The sequence below is a fragment of the Ictalurus punctatus genome, chromosome 26 (genome assembly GCF_001660625.3).
Source record: "Ictalurus punctatus breed USDA103 chromosome 26, Coco_2.0, whole genome shotgun sequence".
Taxonomy (NCBI): domain Eukaryota; kingdom Metazoa; phylum Chordata; class Actinopteri; order Siluriformes; family Ictaluridae; genus Ictalurus; species Ictalurus punctatus.
Window position 1 is genome coordinate 17,797,278 of NC_030441.2, and position 20,426 is coordinate 17,817,703.

The 20,426-nt window shown below is 39.4% G+C and overlaps 1 protein-coding gene across 2 annotated transcripts; it reads right to left on the reverse strand.

Annotated features, from left to right (window-relative positions):
• Positions 1-672: 672 nt before the first annotated feature.
• On the reverse strand, positions 673-19,227 carry LOC108258622 (uncharacterized). 2 transcript variants are annotated; one of them, XM_017457375.3, is made up of 14 exons: positions 19,102-19,227; positions 15,501-15,567; positions 14,843-14,876; positions 11,838-12,030; positions 11,534-11,683; positions 10,961-11,132; positions 10,660-10,760; positions 10,360-10,513; positions 4,265-4,298; positions 2,975-3,167; positions 2,674-2,823; positions 2,207-2,378; positions 1,955-2,055; positions 673-1,808 (listed from the first exon to the last, which is right to left on the reverse strand). In XM_017457375.3, exons 2-14 carry the CDS (start codon positions 15,553-15,555, stop codon positions 1,644-1,646), a joined length of 1,674 nt encoding a protein of 557 aa, XP_017312864.1. In that variant the 5' UTR covers positions 15,556-15,567; positions 19,102-19,227; the 3' UTR covers positions 673-1,643. The 2 variants fall into 2 exon arrangements, with proteins under 2 accessions (XP_017312864.1, XP_017312866.1); XM_017457377.3 differs by lacking the exon at positions 19,102-19,227 and adding an exon at positions 12,840-12,904.
• Positions 19,228-20,426: the final 1,199 nt, after the last annotated feature.

Below are 20,426 nucleotides of genomic sequence, written 5' to 3' on the forward strand. Positions count from 1 at the left end.
ACAGATGAAGAGAGGTCTTCCCACCACACTGAACCCATTTCAGTACACCTACCGTCCTAACCGCTCAACGGAGGACGCCATATCTGCTACCATCCACCTTTCTCTGAATCATCTGGGCAAATAGGACAGCTATAAAATAAGGATGCTGTTCGTGGACTTTAGTTCAGCTTTCAGCACCACAACAATTGATAACAAAGCTGAGCCTGCTGGGTCTGACCATCTCTCTCTGCATCTGGGTCCTGGAGACCCCAGTCAGTCAGGATCGGTATCTCCACCTCCAGCACCAGCACACTGAACACCGGGGCTCCCCAGGGCTGTGTGCTCAGTCCACTGCAGTTTCTCCTGCTGACTCGTGACTCCCTCTCACCCATCCTATGGACTCTGGCAGAAACTACAGGAGCATCTGTGCAGCAGTAAAGTTTCCAGTCTAAATATGTCTACAACCACCCCAGAATAGGAAGGTTGTTCCTAAAGCATCCCAATCATCCCCCCTAGGTGGCTCCAAATGCATCACACCCCTGACCAGGATAAAACACTTACTGAAGAGGAATGAATGAAGGACTATAGCTTCCTACGATGAATTTAACTATGGACAAATGGATCAAATTTTCTGGTGCTCAGTTGTAAGAAATCGTGATTGGGTTAAAAATAAAGAGTCAGAAAGCTCCAAAGTGGCATTTACAGATTTATTCTTAAAGTTCTTTCAGCAAAAGCAGTTTTTTCAGCATTTGAATTCAGGAATAATAAGTCTGTCAGTCAACAGACTCTCAACAACAGCTTCTTCTTTCATCCATATGAGAGAGAGAGAGAGAGAGAGAGAGAGAGAGAGAGTGAGTGAGTTCTGTGTGCCAAACTTGCTCTTCTTATATATGCTGTCACCTATGGATCATTGCAATCCTACCCTACCATATATGTGTTCCTAGCTACTATCTGATTTCTTCTGAGGAGTCACATATGGACTATGGAGTTTTGTATTTGTTTAAAATGTACGCTAAACAGCTCCTGGACTCAGTCATCTTTTGGAAACAGAGTTAGCCTTGGCAAATATATCAGTTTTAGCAGATATCAAGCTTGGATTTCTAACATAAATCATCTTCATGCACTATTGATTAAAAGATTAATTGTAATTGGATTAAATGTAGTTGATTAATGTGGTGATTATTAATTAACATGCAGATTACTTTCTCACGACTTCTACATTTATGTTTATTTAGCATTTCCACCACCCACCTAAACGCTGTTATACGGCATAATAAAGCAGAGCAGAAAAAAGAGAGGAACTTTCGTGTGATTGACCATAATGATCTTGTTTGTACATTAGAAGTGTGCGTCAGGAGTAAAATAATGATTTTTGTTGTTGTTGCTTTTTTTTTTTTTTGCTTGTAGGACAAAAGAAGGCCAAGCTCATTAATATGAGAGTGTAACCAAGCGATTTGCTTTCATTCATTCTATTAATATTCCACACAAATAATAATTGTGGAAGCAGGTGGGAATAGGGATTTTTTTTTAAACAGTCACACACCTCTAGTGCACATACCTTTAAACTACTTGTGCTGTCATTTGAACCGTTATCCTCTTAAATAGACAGATAATCAGATAGATTTTCCCATTTTTTTTTTTTTTTTTTTTTTTTTTTTTTTTTTTTACAGTATTCTTTCCACAAAGTCATTGGCAAAATTCACAATATTTGTCACTGCCATGAGAATCAGAATATCAATCTCAGCGTTGTTGTTGATTTCCTCGTGATAGTTCTTTACAGGGAAGATGTAGTTCAGTGGAACACCCAGTTTGACGTTGCATTCCTTCATCTAGAAAGACAGACACTGAGAGTAACCTGCATGAACCTGTAGTAAAGCTCATGTTGTATTTCAGGGCACTGGGTCAGTGGTTAAGTTTCTGTACATGAGACTTGTACATTTGTGAGAGTTCAGCTGAACGAGGTCCCTGTACTTACCGACTCTTTGATTTTCTTGCTCCTGTAGATCATTTTCAGGTTCTCTTTTACAATTGGACATCCCTCATCCACCTTGGACACTATGACAACTACAGGAATCCCTGTCATGATGCAGGACATTCAAAAGGTTTTCTTGGATTGATTATTCCATGACAGATATTACAGATAATTTATTTTTCATTTTGTAATATATCAGTAATTTATTGTGAATGAATGATTGTTAAAAAAAACAATGACAGGATGATGACTTACCTAATTCGTGTCCCTTTTTCAGAACTTGTTTCATTTTATTATAGATTTCGTCAGGTATATGGGTGATTGTGTTTGCTGGTAGGACAAACACCAGACAGTGGACTTTGTCACTTAGACTCGGGGTTCTGTTAAAGTCATTGTTTTCAGCAGTCAGCTCCCTCAAAGGATCAAACTGAAAATAAAAGCATGACACTGTTATAACACTGCACTGTCATACACTAAAACATTTAACAACTTTTGTTAAATATATTTCAACCAGCAATGCTATCATGAATAAGTGTATGGAAAACTGTGTGTGAACCAGATAGTGTAATTAATTTACTTTAAATGCACCTTTATTTTTTTATTTATTTACAGTGGTTAGAATGGACAATTATCACTTGAGGGCTTGAAATGTTTCAGTATGTGGAAATAATGTTACAGTGAGATATGGTACATGTGAATAAACTGAATGAACATGAACTTACTGTGTATCCCTCTCGCACATGTCCCTGCAGAATGTTGATGATGTCCTTTGTGTGTGCATCATATGAATCTTTTTCAAGACCCACCGTGTCTCCAAACACAAAAGGAAAGAAAGATCCCTCTGTGCCTTTGTTCAGTTTGTAGACGGTGTACTGTATACATGTAGAAATAAATTTATGAAATGTGTGAGCAGCTTCTATATTTGTTACGCTGTGTCTTTCAGTTGAATTGAAATTCACTTAAACTATAAATATGACCGTGTATTTGATTGTTAGATATTCAAGACGGATAACATATTATTACCTTGCCGGTGACACTCGAACCTCCAGTGAGTGAATGAGCGAGGTAAGTATTGCGGCCTTGCAGGACAGTATTAACTGAGGTGATAAAGGCAGACTTCCCAGCACCTGCTGGTCCAACAACCAAAATCCTGAGATGGTCAACACTTTGGTTTGACTGAAACTCCCTCAGTGTCTGTAACATTGGTTCTCTGTCACTAGAAGAAAGTCAAAAGGGGACATTATATAAATAAAGTTTTTTATTTTTACATCAAAATGTAATATAGCACAATGATAAGCGGTATCTCTTTAACTGCACTACATTACAGCTGACCAGATTCTGCAAAGCTCATGCAGGACTTTTGTTTGAAAGTCTTTTCTCTCTGAAAATACACACAACCAGATATCTGAAGCAGTTTGTGTCTGGTTTTAGGCTGAAGCAGGCCTAATTCCTGCATATTTTGTATAAAAAGTGGTGTAGGAGCACCGTTATACACCATTTATGCACAGATACATATGCACTGAGGGGTGATGGAGAAATCAGCCCATAAAAAGGCTGGAGGAATGGGACATGTGGCTGATTACATTATCTAACTGAATAAAATTTGGCACCATTGTCCATATTATGTGTACATTTCTCCATTTCCCAACATCAGATATAAATTAATGCCATGCATGTTTGCTTAGAGCAGTACAGCCAGTGCTGCTAGGTGTGTTTGCAGGTTTGGGTAGTGATCCCGCAGGTCAGGAGGCATGCATGAGGTCCCAGTCCCCGAACTTAATAAACCAAACAGAGGAGTGGGCAAATGAAAGTGTGTAATCTAATGCTATAATAAATCAGGGAACAGACTGTGCAAGAGTCCAATCTATTATAATCAACCAAACGGAAGTGAGAGAATTTTAACGTTATTTTACAACCCCAGTTCCAAAAAAGTTGGGACATTTTGCAAACTAATTAGGTTCATTGGCAACAGGGCAGTACAAAAAAAGTGATATACTTGTACACTTGATCATTCATGACTGAATCATAACTTTTTTGGAATTGGGTTGTATAATAAAATAAACTGACAGTGTAATGGAGTCCAATCTAATATTATTATAAGTCAGACCAGGCAATGGAAGAGTTCTCATTCACTTAAAATTCAAACAAGTGAGTTAGATTCCAATCAATATATAACCCTTAATACACTGAATCCATAACCTATAATAAATCAAACTGGGGAAAAATAGCATGCAAGCCCATGCCCTGTGCACACACACACACACACACACACACACACACACACACACAGTGCATTAATACATTGACCCTGACCTCCAGTTCACTGGCCTCCATGGTTTTTCAGAAGCTGTAATAAAAAACAGATCATTAGCCAGTGTCTATTGTAGAAGTATACTCATAGCATTTAATATATGGGATTTTAGATGTTTACATTTCCTGACTTAACTTTCATCTATGAAACTTAATTTCAGATACATCACAATACAGTGTAAAACATCTGAGACCTGTACCCTTAGAACTTACCTGTTCTTTATATCCGGACACCATTCACCAAACACTTTATTAAGATTACTTGTAAATCATTCATGCAATGACAATCAACCAATCACGTGACAGCAGTGTAATGCATAAAATAATGCTGATGCAGGCCTAGAGCTTCAGTTAACGTTCATGTCAAACATCAGGGGGTGAAAATGTGATCTCAGTGACTTTGAACGTAGCATGGTTGTTGGAGCTTGTCTGAGTATTTCAGATACTGCTGATCTGCTGGGATTTTCACACACCAGAGTCTCTAGAGTTTACACAGAATGGTGCGAGGGGAAAAAGGTTTAGCGAGCAGCAGTTCTGCGTGAGGAAACATCTTGCTGATGAGAGAAGTCATAGGAGATTGACCAGACTGATCTGAGCTGACTCAAATAACCACTCTTTACAACCGTAGTGAGCAGAAAATATCTCAGAACACACAACATATTGAACCTTGAGGTGGATCAAAAACATAAGACCACAACAGGCTCCACTCCTGTCAGTCACAACAGGAACCTGAGTCTACAGTGGGCACAAACTCAGCTGTCCAGCTCTGTGCGACATGAAGTCACACAATTCAGGATTCAGGAATCGTAAGTCTGTCGGTCACTCACTGTCACATATGGACCATATATTTGTTTCTAGCAACTAGGGCTGCAACTAACGATGATTTTTTCGATCAATTAATTAATTGGATGGCGGAGAGGACAAACTTTCACTACCATTTTTCCAGTTTATTTAAAATAAAATCCACAAACTGAGTGTTACAAATATAAACTTCAGACTAAAACTTTGTATTAACAAAAATGCTTGCCCAATTATATATACAGTGCCCTCCACTAATATTGACACCATTGGTAAATATGAGCACAGAAGGCTGTGAAAAAATGTCTTTATTGTTTATTTTGTTAAAAAAATTCACAAAAATACTCTGCTCTTATGGATATCAATTTCAATTGCAAACACAACACAGGTTTATCAAAAAAATATCTTTGTTAAATATTATGGGCACCTCTAGAGTTAATATGAGAAAAATATATTTGAAGTATATTCCCATTGATATTTTTCATTTGTTTAGTAGACCTGGGTGACTAGGAACAGGAAATTGTTCAACCATGACTTCCTGTTTCACAGGGTATAAATATGAAGTAACAAATATGCCAAATTCCCTTAGTCATTCATAACAATGGGTAAGAGCGAGGAATGTAGCTGTGACGTGCAGCAAAAGGTTGTTCAGCTTCACTCTATGGGAAGTGGCTATAAGGAAATAGCACGAGCATTGAAAACGCCCGTTTCCACCATCAGGGCAATAATTAAGAAGTTCCACTCGACTGGAAATGTTATGAATCGACCTGGAATTGGACGCGTGTCTATATCGTCTCAACACGCTGTGAAGAGGACGGTTCGAGTGGACAAAGAATCTCCAAGGATCACAGCTGGAGAACTGCAGATGTTAGTCGTGTCTTGGGGTCAGAAAGTTTCCAAAACTACAATCTGAAGTCACCGACATCACCACAAGCTGTTTGGAAGGGTTTCAAGAAAAAAGCCTCTACTCTCATCCAAAAACAAACTCGAGCGTCTTCAGTGTGCCGACACTACTGGAACTTCAAATGGGATCGGGGTCTACGGTCAGATGAAACCAGAATAGAGCTTTTTGCTAATAAACACCAGAGGTGGTTTTGGAGCACACGGAGAGGTAGCCATATAGAAAAGTCCCTCATACCCACGGTTAAATATGGAGGAGGATCTTTAATGTGTTGGGCTGTTTTTCTGCCAGAGGACCTGGACATATTGTTAGGATACATGGCATCATGGACTCTATCAAATATTAACAGATATTAAATGAAAACCTGACTGCCTCTGCCAGAAAGATTCAAATGGGCCGTGGTTGGATCTTCCAGCAGGACAGTGATCCAAAATGCACATCAAAATCAACACAAAAACGGTTTACTGACCACAAAATCAAGGTCCTGCCATGACCATTCCAGTCCCCTGACCTGAACCCCATAGAACACCTGTGGGGTGAACTGAAGAGGAGAGTCCACCAGCGTGGACCCCAAAATGTGAAGGATCTGGAGAGGTTCTGTATGGAGGAACGCTCTCAGATCCCTCGCCATGTATTCTCCAACCTCATCAGGCATTATAAGAGAAGACTCAGAGCTGTTATTTTGGCAAAGGGGGGTAGCACAAAGTGTTGACTGAAAGGGTGCCAATAATTGTTGCACACCTATATTTATTTCTTTTTGGATAAACATGTTTTGTTTGCAATTGTTTGATATCCATGAGAGCAGTGTATTTTTCTGAATGTTTTTAACAAAAGATACATTTTTCATAGTCTTCTTTGCTCATATTTACCCAGGGTGCCAATATTAATGGAGGGCACTGTATGGGCAGCTGTGGCTCCGGTGGTAGAGTGGGTTGTCCACTAATCATAGGGTCGGAGGTTCGAATCCCGGCCCACTTGACTCTACAAGCTGAAGTGTCCTTGGGAAAGACACTGAACACCAAGTTACTCCTGAGGGCAAGTTAGCGCCTTGCATGGCAGCTCTGCTACCATTAGTGTGTGTGTGTGTGTGTGTGAATGGGTGAATGGGTGAATGAGAACCAGTGTAAAGCACTTTGGATAAAAGTGCTATATAAGTGCAGACCATTTGCCATAAGTTATATATATACAGTATCTCACAAAAGTGAGTACAGCCCACACATTTTTGTAAATATTTGATTATATCTTTTCATGTGACAGCACTGAGGAAATGACACTGTGCTACAATGTAAAGTAGTGAGTGTACAGCTTGTGTAACAGTACAAATTTGCTGTCCGCTCAAAATAACTCAACACACAGCCATTAATGTCTAAACCACTGACAACAAAAGTGAGTACACCCCTAAGTGAAAATGTCCAAATTGGACAATGCCCAATTAGCCATTTTCCCTCCCCGGTGTCATGGGACTTGTTAGTGTTACAAGGTCTCAGGTGTGAATGGGGAGCAGGTGTGTTAAATTTGGTGTCATCGCTCTCACACTCCCTCATACTGGTCACTGGAAGTTCAACATGGCACCTCATGGTAAAGAACTCTCTGAGGATCTGAAAAAAAGAATTGTTGCTCTACATAAAGATGGCCTAGGCTGTAAGAAGATCGCCAAGACCCTGACACTGAGCTGCAGCACGGTGGCCAAGACCATACAGTGGTTTAACAGGACAGGTTCCACTCAGAACAGGCCTAGCCATGGTCGACCAAAGAAGTTGAGTGCACGTGCTCAGCGTCATATCCAGAGGTTGTCTTCGGGAAATAGACGTATGAGTGCTACCAGCATTGCTGCAGAGGTTGAAGGGGTGGGGGGTCAGCCTGTCAGTGCTCAGACCATACGCCGCACACTGCATCAAATTGGTCTGCATGGCTGTCGTCCCAGAAGGAAGCCTCTTCTAAAGATGATGCACGAGAAAGCCCACAAACAGTTTGCGGAAGACAAGCAGACTAAGGACATGGATTACTGGAACCATGTCCTGTGGTCTGATGAGACCAAGATAAACTTATTTGGTTCAGATGGTGTCAAGTGTGTGTGGTGGCAATCAGGTGAGGAGTACAAAGACAAGTGTGTCTTGCCTACAGTCAAGCATGGTGGTGGGAGTGTCATGGTCTGGGGCTGCATGAGTGCTGCCGGCACTGGGGAGCTACAGTTCATTGAGGGAACCATGAACGCCAACATGTACTGTGACATACTGAAGCAGAGCATGATCAGTATGCAGTATTCCAGCATGATAACGACCCCAAACACACCTCCAAGACGACCACTGCCTTGCTAAAGAAGCTGAGGGTGAAGGTGATGGACTAAACCCAATTGAGCATCTGTGGGGCATCCTCAAATGGAAGGTGGAGGAGCACAAGGTCTCTAACATCCACCAGCTCCGTGATGTCGTCATGGAGGCGTGGAAGAGGACTCCAGTGGCAACCTGTGAAGCTCTGGCGAACTCCATGCCCAAGAGGGTTAAGGCAGTGCTGGAAAATAATGGTGGCCACACAAAATATTGACACTTTGGGCCCAATTTGTCAAGGCTCATCATGCATAGGCTACTGGCTGCCAACTCTCACCATGTTGCTGTAACAGCTCAGCACCTTTTGTGAGGCATCTGCTGAAACCCTAGTGCTCTTGTGCGGGTTATAATAACTGAGCACTGGCTCTTCTGTAATGATGTGTTTCAGATTTTGAAAGATATACACACTCATTTTTTTGCTCAAGGAGACATCCGAGTGGAACAGAATGTGTTGAAAGCTGGGGAATGGATTTGGTTAGGTATGTGACCATTCCAAGTAATCTTCTCTTTATTTTAATGCCGTTCTGTGTTGACTGCAGCTGAAGTTTTTCTTGGGTCTGGCCTAATGCCTTCCTCAGACAGAACATCTCCCAGAAAAGTTTATCTCTTGACTGCAAACTCACATTTCCCTCTGTTTAGTTTTAGACTGGACTGTCTTGCTAGCTTCAGGACATGCCAAAATCATGCATCATGTTCCTGATGGTTGGGATCCTATACAATTAAGTGAACAATCATAGTCTCTATACCTGGTAAGTGCTCAAAGATCATCTGAATAGTTTTGTGGTAAATGTCTGGTGCAGAGAGAATTCCTTACAGGAGACAGAGAATATCTGGCTTCTGGCGTGTTAAAGGTATACAATTCTGAACTTGCCAAGTTTCATTTGCAAAAAGCCAGATGATGCATCAAGTTTACTGAACCACTTTGCTCCAGCAAACGGAGACACGATCTCATCTCTGGTGGGCAGTTAAAAATGTTCACGTTTTATGGCCCTGTTGAGATCTCTTGGGTCAAGACATATTCTCAAAGCTCCACTTTTCTTGAGCACAATAAAAAGTGAACTCACCAGGTTCATTAATTTTCTTTATGACCTTCAGCTTCTCCATGCGGGCTAATTCCTCTGAGTTTTCCATGCAGGTTAATTCCATTTTTTCCTTTGCAAGCTCAGCTTTGCAACATTTTGTAAAATGATAATTTTTTCCACCGCTGTTGCAGATTTTTCCATAAGCTGGACATGATCTTGGTGTGTGCGCCTCCACATCTCCCGCATTTACTTTTTGGAGTTTTCACCCTTTGCTGCTTTTGCTTGTGACTAATCAGTCTCTCACTAGTGAATCTCTTAAATCTCCAAATTCTAAGTAAAGTCTTACTCAGAGTGTGTAGTTCAGCAAGGTACTGGTCAAAACTCACTACTTGTGTCTGGTCAGCAGACAAAACTTATATCTCTCAAAAGTGACATTTTTGATTGGCACAAAGTATTCTGTAAATTTTGCCATAAGAACACTTAGTGTTAAATTTGCACTGTCAAGTTGAAAACTATTGAAACGTTTCCAGTTATCAGCAAGATTACCGCGGCGCTGCATGGTTGATGGTGGATTTAACTTCTCCTTTACAAGAAAACCTCAAAGTTCTCTTATTTTGTTACAACGCTGACTCTCCAAACTGCTTTTGCGTGCATCTGTGCTCTACTCTCCTGCACCTGTCTCACCTGCGCTCGTCCCCCTGGCAGCTCACATGTGCATGCCCATGACACCTTGCGCTGCCCATGGGTCTGTCATCAGTAGCATTTTTTTTTCTTTTCAGCTACGTTACTTTAGTTAACTTGTAGCATGTGCACAACATCTGGTACCCTTCTCCAAAATGTCCGGTCGGCAACACAGAACCGGAACCAAAATGACGTGTTATCAGGCATAACATCACACACACTACAATGAATTAGCAATTAATATGCTAATAACTTTCTCAGGACATCTATGTTTGTGTTTATTTATCGTTGCCATAACAACCACCTGAGGTTGTGAATCACCTGCAGTGCACATTTTCTTTAGATTTTTAATTTCTTCTTATACATTACCTTCCACAAAGTCATTGGCAAAATTCACAATATTTGTCAGTGCCATGAGAATCAGAATATCAATCTCAGCGTTGTTGTTGATTTCCTCGTGATAGTTCTTTACAGGGAAGATGTAGTTCAGTGGAACACCCAGATTGACGTTGCATTCCTTCATCTAGAAAGACAGACACTGAGAGTAACCTGCATGAACCTGTAGTAAAGCTCCTGTTGTATTTCAGGGCACTGGGTCAGTGGTTAAGTTTCTGTACATGAGACTTGTACATTTGTGAGAGTTCAGCTGAACGAGGTCCCTGTACTTACCGACTCTTTGATTTTCTTGCTCCTGTAGATCATTTCCAGGTTCTCTTTTACAAGTGGACTTGCCTCATCCACCTTGGACACGATGACAACTACAGAAATCCCTGTCATGATGCAGGACATTCAAAAGGTTTTCTTGGATTGATTATTCCATTACAGATATTTAATAAAAAAACAAATTTTGATTTTGATTCTGAAGCAATGGTAATACAGAAGTAATGATAATCAGAGAGTAATCAACAATTTATTGTGAATGAAAGATTGTAAAAAAAAACCCCCAAAAAACAACAGGATGATGACTCACCTAATTCACGTGCTTTTTTCAGAATTTCTTTCATTTTAATATTGATTTCGTCAGGTATTTGGGTGATTGTGTCTGCTGGTAGGACAAACACCAGACAGTGGACTTTGTCATTTAGGCTCGGGGTTCTGTTAAAGTCATTGCTTCCAGCAGTCAGCTCACTCAAAGGATCAAACTGAAAATAAAAACATGACACTGTTATAACACTGCACTGTAGTACACTAAAACATCTGTGTTAAGAGGGTAAAAACTTTTGCTAAATATATATTTCAACCAATAATGCTGTCATGAATAAGTGTATGGAAAACTCTGTGTGAACCAGATAGTGTAATTAATTTACATTAAATGCACTTTTATTTATTTATTTATTTATTTATTTATTTATTATTATTATTATTATTATTATTATTATTATTAATATTATTATTATTATTATTATTTTACAGTGATGAGCATTTGGTGTGCAAATGGAGAATGTATAATTATCACTTGAGGGCTTGAAATGTTTCAGTATGTGGAAATAATGTTACAGTGAGATATGGTACATGTGAATAAACTGAATGAACATGAACTTACTGTGTATCCCTCTGGCACATGACCATGCAGAATGTTGATGATGTCCTTTGTGTGTGCATCATATGAATCTTTTTCAAGACCCACCGTGTCTCCAAACACAAAAGGAAAGAAAGATCCCTCTGTGCCTTTGATCAGCTTGTAGACGGTGTACTGTATACATGTAGAAATAAATTCTATGAAATGTGTGAGCAGCTTCTATATGTAAATGTTACGCTGTGTCTTTCACTTGAACTGAAATTCACCTAAACTAAACATGACCATGTATTTGATTGTTAGATATTCAAGACGGATAACATATTATTACCTTGCCGGTGACACTCGAACCTCCAGTGAGTGAATGAGCGAGGTAAGTATTGCGGCCTTGCAGGGCAGTATTAACTGAAGTGATAAAGGCAGACTTCCCAGCACCTGCTGGTCCAACAACCAAAATCCTGAGATGGTCAACACCGTGGTTTGACTGAAACTCCCTCAGTTTCTGTAACATTGGTTCTCTGTCACTAAAAGAAAGTTAAAAGGGGACATTATATAAATAAAGTTTTTTTTTTAAATCAAAATGCAGTACAGTAAATTTTGTGTATGTAACTCAAAAAATGTGTAAAGTTATATTATGATTATTTTTGGAAATTTAAAAAAATACTGTAGCGTGTGAAATGAGTAAGCAGAGAAATTATTTAATGTATTTAATTGCTACTGCTGCATAGCTGCCTAACCTGTACAGTAGCAACATGTTTTTGAAGCGTCAGAAACGTTATGAGGAAAGATTGAAGATGACAGATGATAGCAGAGCCGTATTTCTGTCTGTAGTGGGACCAAAGACCTTTTCTCTGTTAAAGACTTGGTAGCTCCAAGAAAAGAGGCTGAAAATGCTTGCAGGTTTGTTGAAAGTTATGAGAGACTTTTATACACCCAAGAAGAACGGGTTGGCGGAAATGTTATTGGACATTTCGAAACCGAGGAGAACGGATATGAAAGTCTTTTGCAGACTACATAGCTAGTTCAAAAAGATTAGCGCAAACATGCAATTTTGGTGCCAATCTGGAAGATCAACTGTGAGACTGGTTTGCGTGTAGCATGACTAATAAAGAATTGCGAGGTGTGAGTAATTACAGACTGCCTCTCAGCAAATTCCACCCCAAACTGTGTTAGGATAAGCTTGTTCCCCAAAAAGGCAGAATTATCAAAGGTACAATTTATCTGGGTCTCAGCAATATGTGTATAATACCACTTAAAGTGACATTCACACAGTTATAGCATGGGAGCGGCAGTGGGACATCAAGAAACATCCCTGAACAAAGTGCTACGTGACCATAATTAGCATTCAGAAAGACATTTTTCTCGATAATTCCATCACCTCACCACTGGGGGTCACACCTGTAACAACATCCGTACTGTGAGAACGGAAAGTGATCACATCAAATGCTATCCGTAATTTACATTTAGAATGAAACTTCATTTACATTACATACAGAAAGCCTGGTTTGAAACAGTATAAAATGTGTGTGTTGATATCATTCGGGGTTCACTTTGACTCCGACGAACCCGAAGTGCTTCATGTACTTTGTCACTGCCACGCTGTAATAAAGTTATTCTTCTTTGAGATCTTCGACATCCTCTTCATTTTTCTTACAGAGGCAAACGGTTAAATGCCTACAGTGATGATGAATGAATGTGGGCAAAATTGATCGAGATAATGAACAATTTTGAGTGCACCACCTGCGGCCCATGAATTGTGGACCACCATCAGCTGTGAGCAGACCATATCAACCTGCGAGGAGTTAAACAATGTGACGCCCAAACTTCTCAAATGGAATAGAGGTGTCATGAAAGCCTCCAGTGCTGCCAATGTCTGGGAAAGGGACAGAAGAGAATCTAATCTAATTCTATAATAAACCAATCATGTAAGAGAGAGTGTGAGAAAGTCTGGTCTTTTATAATAAACCAAAAAGGAGAGTGAGGGAGTCAAAGTGTCCAATCTAATGCATTAATCATGCAAATGAGCAAAAGAATGTCCAATATAGTACTACTATAAATCACACTGGGGAGCAGAAGAGTAAGAAAATCCAAACTATGTAACAACAAACAGAATAATGAGAAGGAATAATTGACTCTGGGCCATTTAATTATAAAAAAAAAAATGCACCCCCGAGGTAGTAATGCAACCACGATGTGAAGTGAAGTACCACAGTTACCTCAAGACTTTGTTCAGATGTTTTATTTCATTACATTTTTCAGGTGTTCATCCCTAAAACGCTCTTGTGTGTGGAACTAATTTCTTACACATTCCATCTGAAGCCTCCGTTGCTAATTCCAGCAATTATATGCAGCCATTGATAACCAGCCGTTGATATGCCGTTATAGGAGAGAGAGAGAGAGAGTTCACAGGTTTTTTCATTGTTACGTTTTACATTTATGGCATTTGGCGGACGCCCTTATCCAGAGCAACTTACATTTATCTCATTCATACTACTGAGCGGTTGAGGGTTAAGGGCCTCGCTCAAGGGCCCAGCAGTGGTAGCTTGGCAGGGCTGGGGCTTGAACTCCTGACCTTCTGATCAGTAACCCAGAGCCTTTAACCAATTTATTTATTTTAAATATTGATAGGACAAATTGTTCACAAGGTTTTTAATTTTTTATTATTGCAGAAAATACAACGAATAAATAAATAAATATTGATACTTGTTCACAGGCTTCTCTGCTTATTATTGCAATCACACGTGCTCTCTCACGCTCTCTCTTTCTTTTTTTCTTGCTCTTGTTCACTCCAGTAGCTGCGTATCAATGGCTCAAGCCCAAGCTTCACCTCGTGGCCTCATTACCACCTCAGGTGCACATCATTTTTGTAATGGTTCAACGGACCGTCGTCAATTATTCCTTAATTATTTCTGGAAAATCAAAATGGTCTGTCATTTTGTTTGTTGTTAAATGTGTGTGCTGTGGTGGACAGTAGGCTAACGGTTCTCTTAGTTCAGTGAACTCTGCAAAGTGATATGGAACTGTAATGTGGTCAAGACCTGACTGGAACTACTTTAGCTGTGCATTAACTAAAAAATAATTAGAGCATCTGTCAACCAACCAGAATCAAGCATTAAACAATGCTGTGGTATAAATTAGAATACCCCAATATTCAAATATATTACAATACCCAAAACAGTAACAGAGTCTAATCTAATACCATAATAAACTAAACCAGTGAATGAGAGAGTCAGAAAGTACAATATTATACTCTCATAAACCAGAGGAGGGAGTGAGTCCAATCTATAAGCTACTAATGTATAGCCTACAAGTGATGCATTAATACATTGTCCTGACCTCCAGTTCACTGTCCTCCATGGTTTGTCAAAAGCTGTAAGAGAAAACAGACCATTAGCCAGTGTATTTAGTAGCGGTGCATACTACAATATGATGTTTTACTTATACTTATGCATTCAGTTTCCTGATTTAACTGAAAATTAAGTTCACAAAATCCATAATGGTGATGCTTTCCAACAATAAATACAAAAGCTAAAATAAACAATCATTTAACAAATATAAAACTCTCTCTATGGCTGGTCAAATGCCAAAGAAAAGAAATAGGTTTTTAACTTGGGTTTGAAAATAGTTAGGATAGGAGCAGTTCTAGTGTGTAGAGGCAGGCTATTCCAAAGCTTAGGGCCGGCTACAGTGAAACACAATCACCTCTAAGATTTCAGTCTAGATCTGGGAACTATTAATAGCACTTGATCACATGACCTGAGAGTTCTAGAAGGATCGTGAGCAGATAGAATTGATTGATAGACTGTTCAGAGATTTATACACTAGTAAGAGGGTCTTAAAATCAATAATGTAGAGAACTGGTAGCCAATGTAGTGAAGCAAGAATATAGGGGTAATTGCATAAGCTAGCATTAAATACGAATTATTAAGCACTGTAGAATGGTACTTTACTTCATAACATTCATAAAATTCATAAAAAGATGACAAAAACTTACTTTGATCTTCTGGAGTTGAATGAAATAGACTCCAAATGTAATTCCATAGACCCATGATGACCCTTTCCTGTAAGGGGTACAGTTGGCACAGTAATTAAAAGATATAGACCTATTATCATATCTGTACTTCTAAGTGACTTACGGAGATGGAAAGTATGGTGAATGTGGGTAAAGTGGGATAAAGGGTGACGTTACGCTTCATTTGAGGAAATACATTTTCAGAATGCTGACACAGTACTCTTTCTCGCTTAATTCATCAGAATGACTGGTTCACGTCAGTCGATTTGAAAGATGCTTTTTTCCACATAAGCATTTATGTAACTTCCAGTCATTAGAAGAGCTGTTCTGGAGTGGGACCTTTCCATGTTGCTGGAAGCTCTGTCCCAACAGCCTTTTGAGCCCATGGGGGAGATTTCCCCTAAGCTTCTGTCCTTGAAGACCGCTTTACTCCTAGCCCTGGCTTCAGCCAAATGTGTCCGTGATTTACATGCACACTCTGTTCATTCCTGGGGCACTAAATTCTCTCTCAGTGGAGATAAGGTTTTCTTAGGCCCAACCCGAGCTTTATGCCTAAATGCTTCCCAGAATTCACCTGTGAGGTGATTGAGCTGTTCACTTTTCATCCTCTTCCCTTCTCCTCTGCGAAGGATCAGAGGTTGTATGCTCTGTGTCCTGTGTGTACCCTTCGGGCCTACATGGAAGGGACTAGCTTTTTCAGGAGAAGTGACCTGCTCTTCATTTCCTGGGTCCCCCTGCACACAGGGAACCCCATTTCTAAGCAACGCCTATCCTATTGGCTTGTGAAAGCTATCACTTTGGCATATGAGTCGAAGGGAGTGCAGCCTCCAGGGGGCCTCATGGGCTTTGTTTTGGGGAGTCTCAGTGCAGGACATCTGTTCTGTTGTAAGCTGGAACAGATGTCCTGCAGAGTTCTAGCTCACCCTGTCCTAGGAGTGGGCTCGTCGTAGCCTTCCTCCCTTGAGCCCTCTTCTCCATCTTGAAGCTTGGGCTGTCAGACTTCGCTTATTCATGTCACTAGCATGTTCTCCATGTTCTGCCTGCGTACCACTATCACCCTCGTGCATAGTGTTACCAGGCACGTCATTATGGGATGTGTCAAGCACCACCTATCTAGGTGACCATCTGCTGGATTACAGGGCTTCACTGTAAGTATGTTGGGCAAACAGGGAGCTGTCTATTTCTCCCATAGGGGGATCTTGAACACGAGATGATGAAAGAGAATAACAGGTTACTCTCTATAACCCTGGTTCTCTGAAACATCGAGTGGAGAGATCCACCAAGCGTGCCCCGCTTGCCGCACGGGAAGCGAATTTGCTCACTGAGGAAGAGGAGCGCCCACAGGTCACTTATGCACTCAGGTAAGGAGCGTGCCCTTCCCTGGCATTGGACACGTGCTCCTGTCTGTCAGGTATGGATACCCTTCCCATAGGTGGTTCTCGCCACTCAATGTTTCTGAGAACTGGGGTTACGGACAGTAACCTACTGTTTCTCTTATCTTGCACCTGGTACAGGATGTACCAATGTCCCACTATTTTACCTTGAACGATGACCACACTGTTGCTGAGGCACATGACTGTCTGATATATAAACTCTTGTCTGAGAGACTTTGCTATCTGACCTTGTGAGTGTGTGTGTGCGTGTGTGTGTGTGTTTGTGTGTGCCTTATGGCAAATCTCCAGAGTGCTTGAAACAGGACATTTTCTGTGATTATGTAGAAAGGTTTGCCACCATGTGAGAGTCCTAGTCACCTTAACTGTGATTATGGGCTGTCATGGTCCTCGCCTATGGTGTTTTCAATAGGGATAATTATAATGTGAATTATTGACACATAACTAACATAAGGAGCAACTGAAAGTTATTCCTTCCTCACTGATCCATCTCAGTGAGAGGTTCATCGGATTTTGCTGCCTGGTGGCTGGATGGTTAAGGCTCTGGGTTACTCCTTGGAAGGGTGGGGGTTCAAGCCTCAGCACTGCCAAGCTGATACTGTTAAGCCCTTGAGCAAGCCCCTCAACCCTCTCTGTATTGTTGGATTTCATAGACTGTGCAATAAGAAACTTATTTTGATATAAATCTTGTAACTCCATTATTTCATTGTAACGCAGTAATTTAATTGAAACTCACACTGACACAGCATTCCTGATTTTCATTTTATTTTATGTTTTGAAGTAACTTTGTGTGTTTTTTGTTCTGTATGTAAGTTACTAGACATGGGTGGAAGTGCTCACATGGTTTGCATTAGTTCCTGTTAGTTCTGTTTGTGCTCTTGCCGGCCCTTGTTTATGTTGTTTGCACATCACATGACCCTCGCCTGTTTGTTGACCACGTTTTTATGAATGAATGCCTTTTATTGTCACTATACACATGTACAATGAAATTAAGAGCCACTCCTTTTTGTTCCGTGCAAACATATACATTCAATACACAAGAAGATTAAACAGATAATACACAGATAAATAAATAAGATAAATAAACAAAATAAATAAACAAGATATACAATATATGCAAGATATATGCACGATAGATAGATATTAGGGTGGATGGCGGAGGTACTATGAAATGCACAGTTTGAGACAATATATACATATGCTGTGGACTCAGTACATGTGTTTGTTTATCATGGTAATAGCTTTTGGGAAGAAACTATTCTTAAATCTGCTAGTCCTTGTTTTGATTTTTGGATTACATCGTTGTCCTGTCTCCACCGATTATTAAAACCACTGAGTGTCTGTAAACACCTTAATCACATTATGAACGCCGTGTGAGAGTTTTCACCGCATTTTGCGACAGGACACGCTCACACACGGCAGTTTAACGCTTTACGACGAACAAGAGAGTTCGGCTGTGTCCCAAACTGCATACTTGCCTACTATAGGCCGGTAGTGGGGAAAAATACATGCATCTCGACTACTATACAGTAGATAAGTATGCGATTTGGGCCACACCCACGGCTTCAAGCAGTCGTCTATTTGCACGTATAGCATTACAAATAATTAACCGCACTTGAAGGGTTCGTAAAAAAATTAAATAAAAACACCCAAAATTGTATACGGTACCATAACGAGGACGAACTGTATGTTGATACGTGAAATTCTGGAGGGACGTCGGACGGCGTGGCGCGGTGACGTAATGACGCGGGCTCTTAATCTAATTATGATCAATAACATGCAAAACGGCTACATGACAGGAGTATTCTAAAAGCGACTCATGTAAACACCTTAATCACATTATTACCTTACTTAGATTAAGATCAATAATTAGATTATTGCTGTCCATGTAAACGCAGTCAGTGGTAGCCTACACCTCGATTTATTTTATTTGTGTGATCAACAGCTTACTTGATAAAGATAAATAGTGAGTAAGGAACGGGTCAGGTTTTTATTGTCCATTTACGAACGAGATAACGAAGTACATAACATTACGAAGGTTTCAGGAAAGCCACTCCTGAACAAATTCAGTGTTACACTGACCCAGCAGTGCAAGTGACGTAGACTATTCATTAACAAATGAACTGACATTTGGTGAGAATGTTTAACACAAACATCAGAGTCATCATACACAATTAGTCGCTCTGATTTACCTTTGTCCTGCACAGGAAGAATATCAAGTGGGACAGTGCGTAGAATACAACGGGTCTTGTTTCGTCAATGCACTGTATTTTGTTTTACTTTCGTTTTTAAGTCGTTCGTCTTGTGTAATACGGAGCCCACCCAGTGTCCGGTCAGAAACAGCTACAGCAAAACGCTGTTTTTATTCCTAAAAACATTTCTGTAAATAAATAGAAATGAAATTAAATTTTTATAATTCACTCTATATTATATTTCATTATTCTTATCAGTGACAACTCTATTTTGAAAATAATCAATGGTTTTTTTTTTGTTAAAAAAAATAAATAAATAAAATGCAATAACCTTGCTTAAAGGAGTTACACATGTAAAACCAAATGCACTATGATACAGATTATTATTGCTATCAAGCACAGCAAATAGAATTGGAAATTTCCCTTTTTAATAATTTTTTCTTTTATTATAATTTTAAAATAAAAAACTACATTTTTATGCTTTTTAATTTTGCAAAAGAGAAAAATAATAAAAACGCAATAACTTTGACTGTACGAGCCACACAAGTAAAACCAAATGCAATATGATACACTATTATTGCTGCCAACGACAACCCATAGATTTGTAAAAACCCAGTTTTTTAATTTATAATTTATTTTTCAAAAATAAAAATAATAAAAATTCAACAACTTTTTATTTGGAAAAGTTACACATGTAAAACCAAATGCACTATGATTGCATCTATTCTGTTATTGCTATCAACAAAATACATCACATAACAATATATTATTATTGATATTTTGTCAAACTTTTTTTTTTTAAAGATGAAATAAACAATTATCAATGAATCTGAATTAAATACATTTGAAAAAATAAAGTAAATAAAAATAAATAAATGAAAGAGACATATAAACGTAAATCCAGATGCATTACAGTAGGACAAGCCAGTAGGATAAGCAGTATAGAAAATTGATGGATATGTTATTGGCAATAGAAAACATATCAAATGTTTAAACTGAGGAAATGTACCATTTTAAGGGAAAAATAAGGTAATTTTGAATTTCATGGCTCAAAGTTGGGTCGGGGCAACACAAAGCTAGAAAAGTAAGTGTTACTAAAAAGAAACAGCTGGAGGGAAATTCTATTTTAATTATAACTAATTAGGTTAATTGGCAACAGGTCAGTACATGACTGGGTATAAAAAGGGTCTTAGAGGGGCAGTCTTTCAGAAGTAATTGAAAAATATTGAATGAAATTACAATAAATTTGAAATCAGTTTTCAGAGGTTGACTTGATTTAGAACCAACTGTATTGTTCATGAGGCTGAAAAGCTCAAATGCACTAG

Bases quoted from the DNA above. Each gene is read 5' to 3' on its own strand.
- LOC108258622 (XM_017457375.3), bottom strand. From the start codon at position 15,555: ATGGGTCTATGGAATTACATTTGGAGTCTATTTCATTCAACTCCAGAA. The intron at 3,168-4,264 runs GTCAGGGTCAAT...ACTTTCTTCTAG, and splicing joins TGGAGGCCAGTGAACTGGAG to TGACAGAGAACCAATGTTAC. The intron at 1,809-1,954 runs GTAAGTACAGGG...CTGTCTTTCTAG, and splicing joins GCAAGAAAATCAAAGAGTCG to ATGAAGGAATGCAACGTCAA.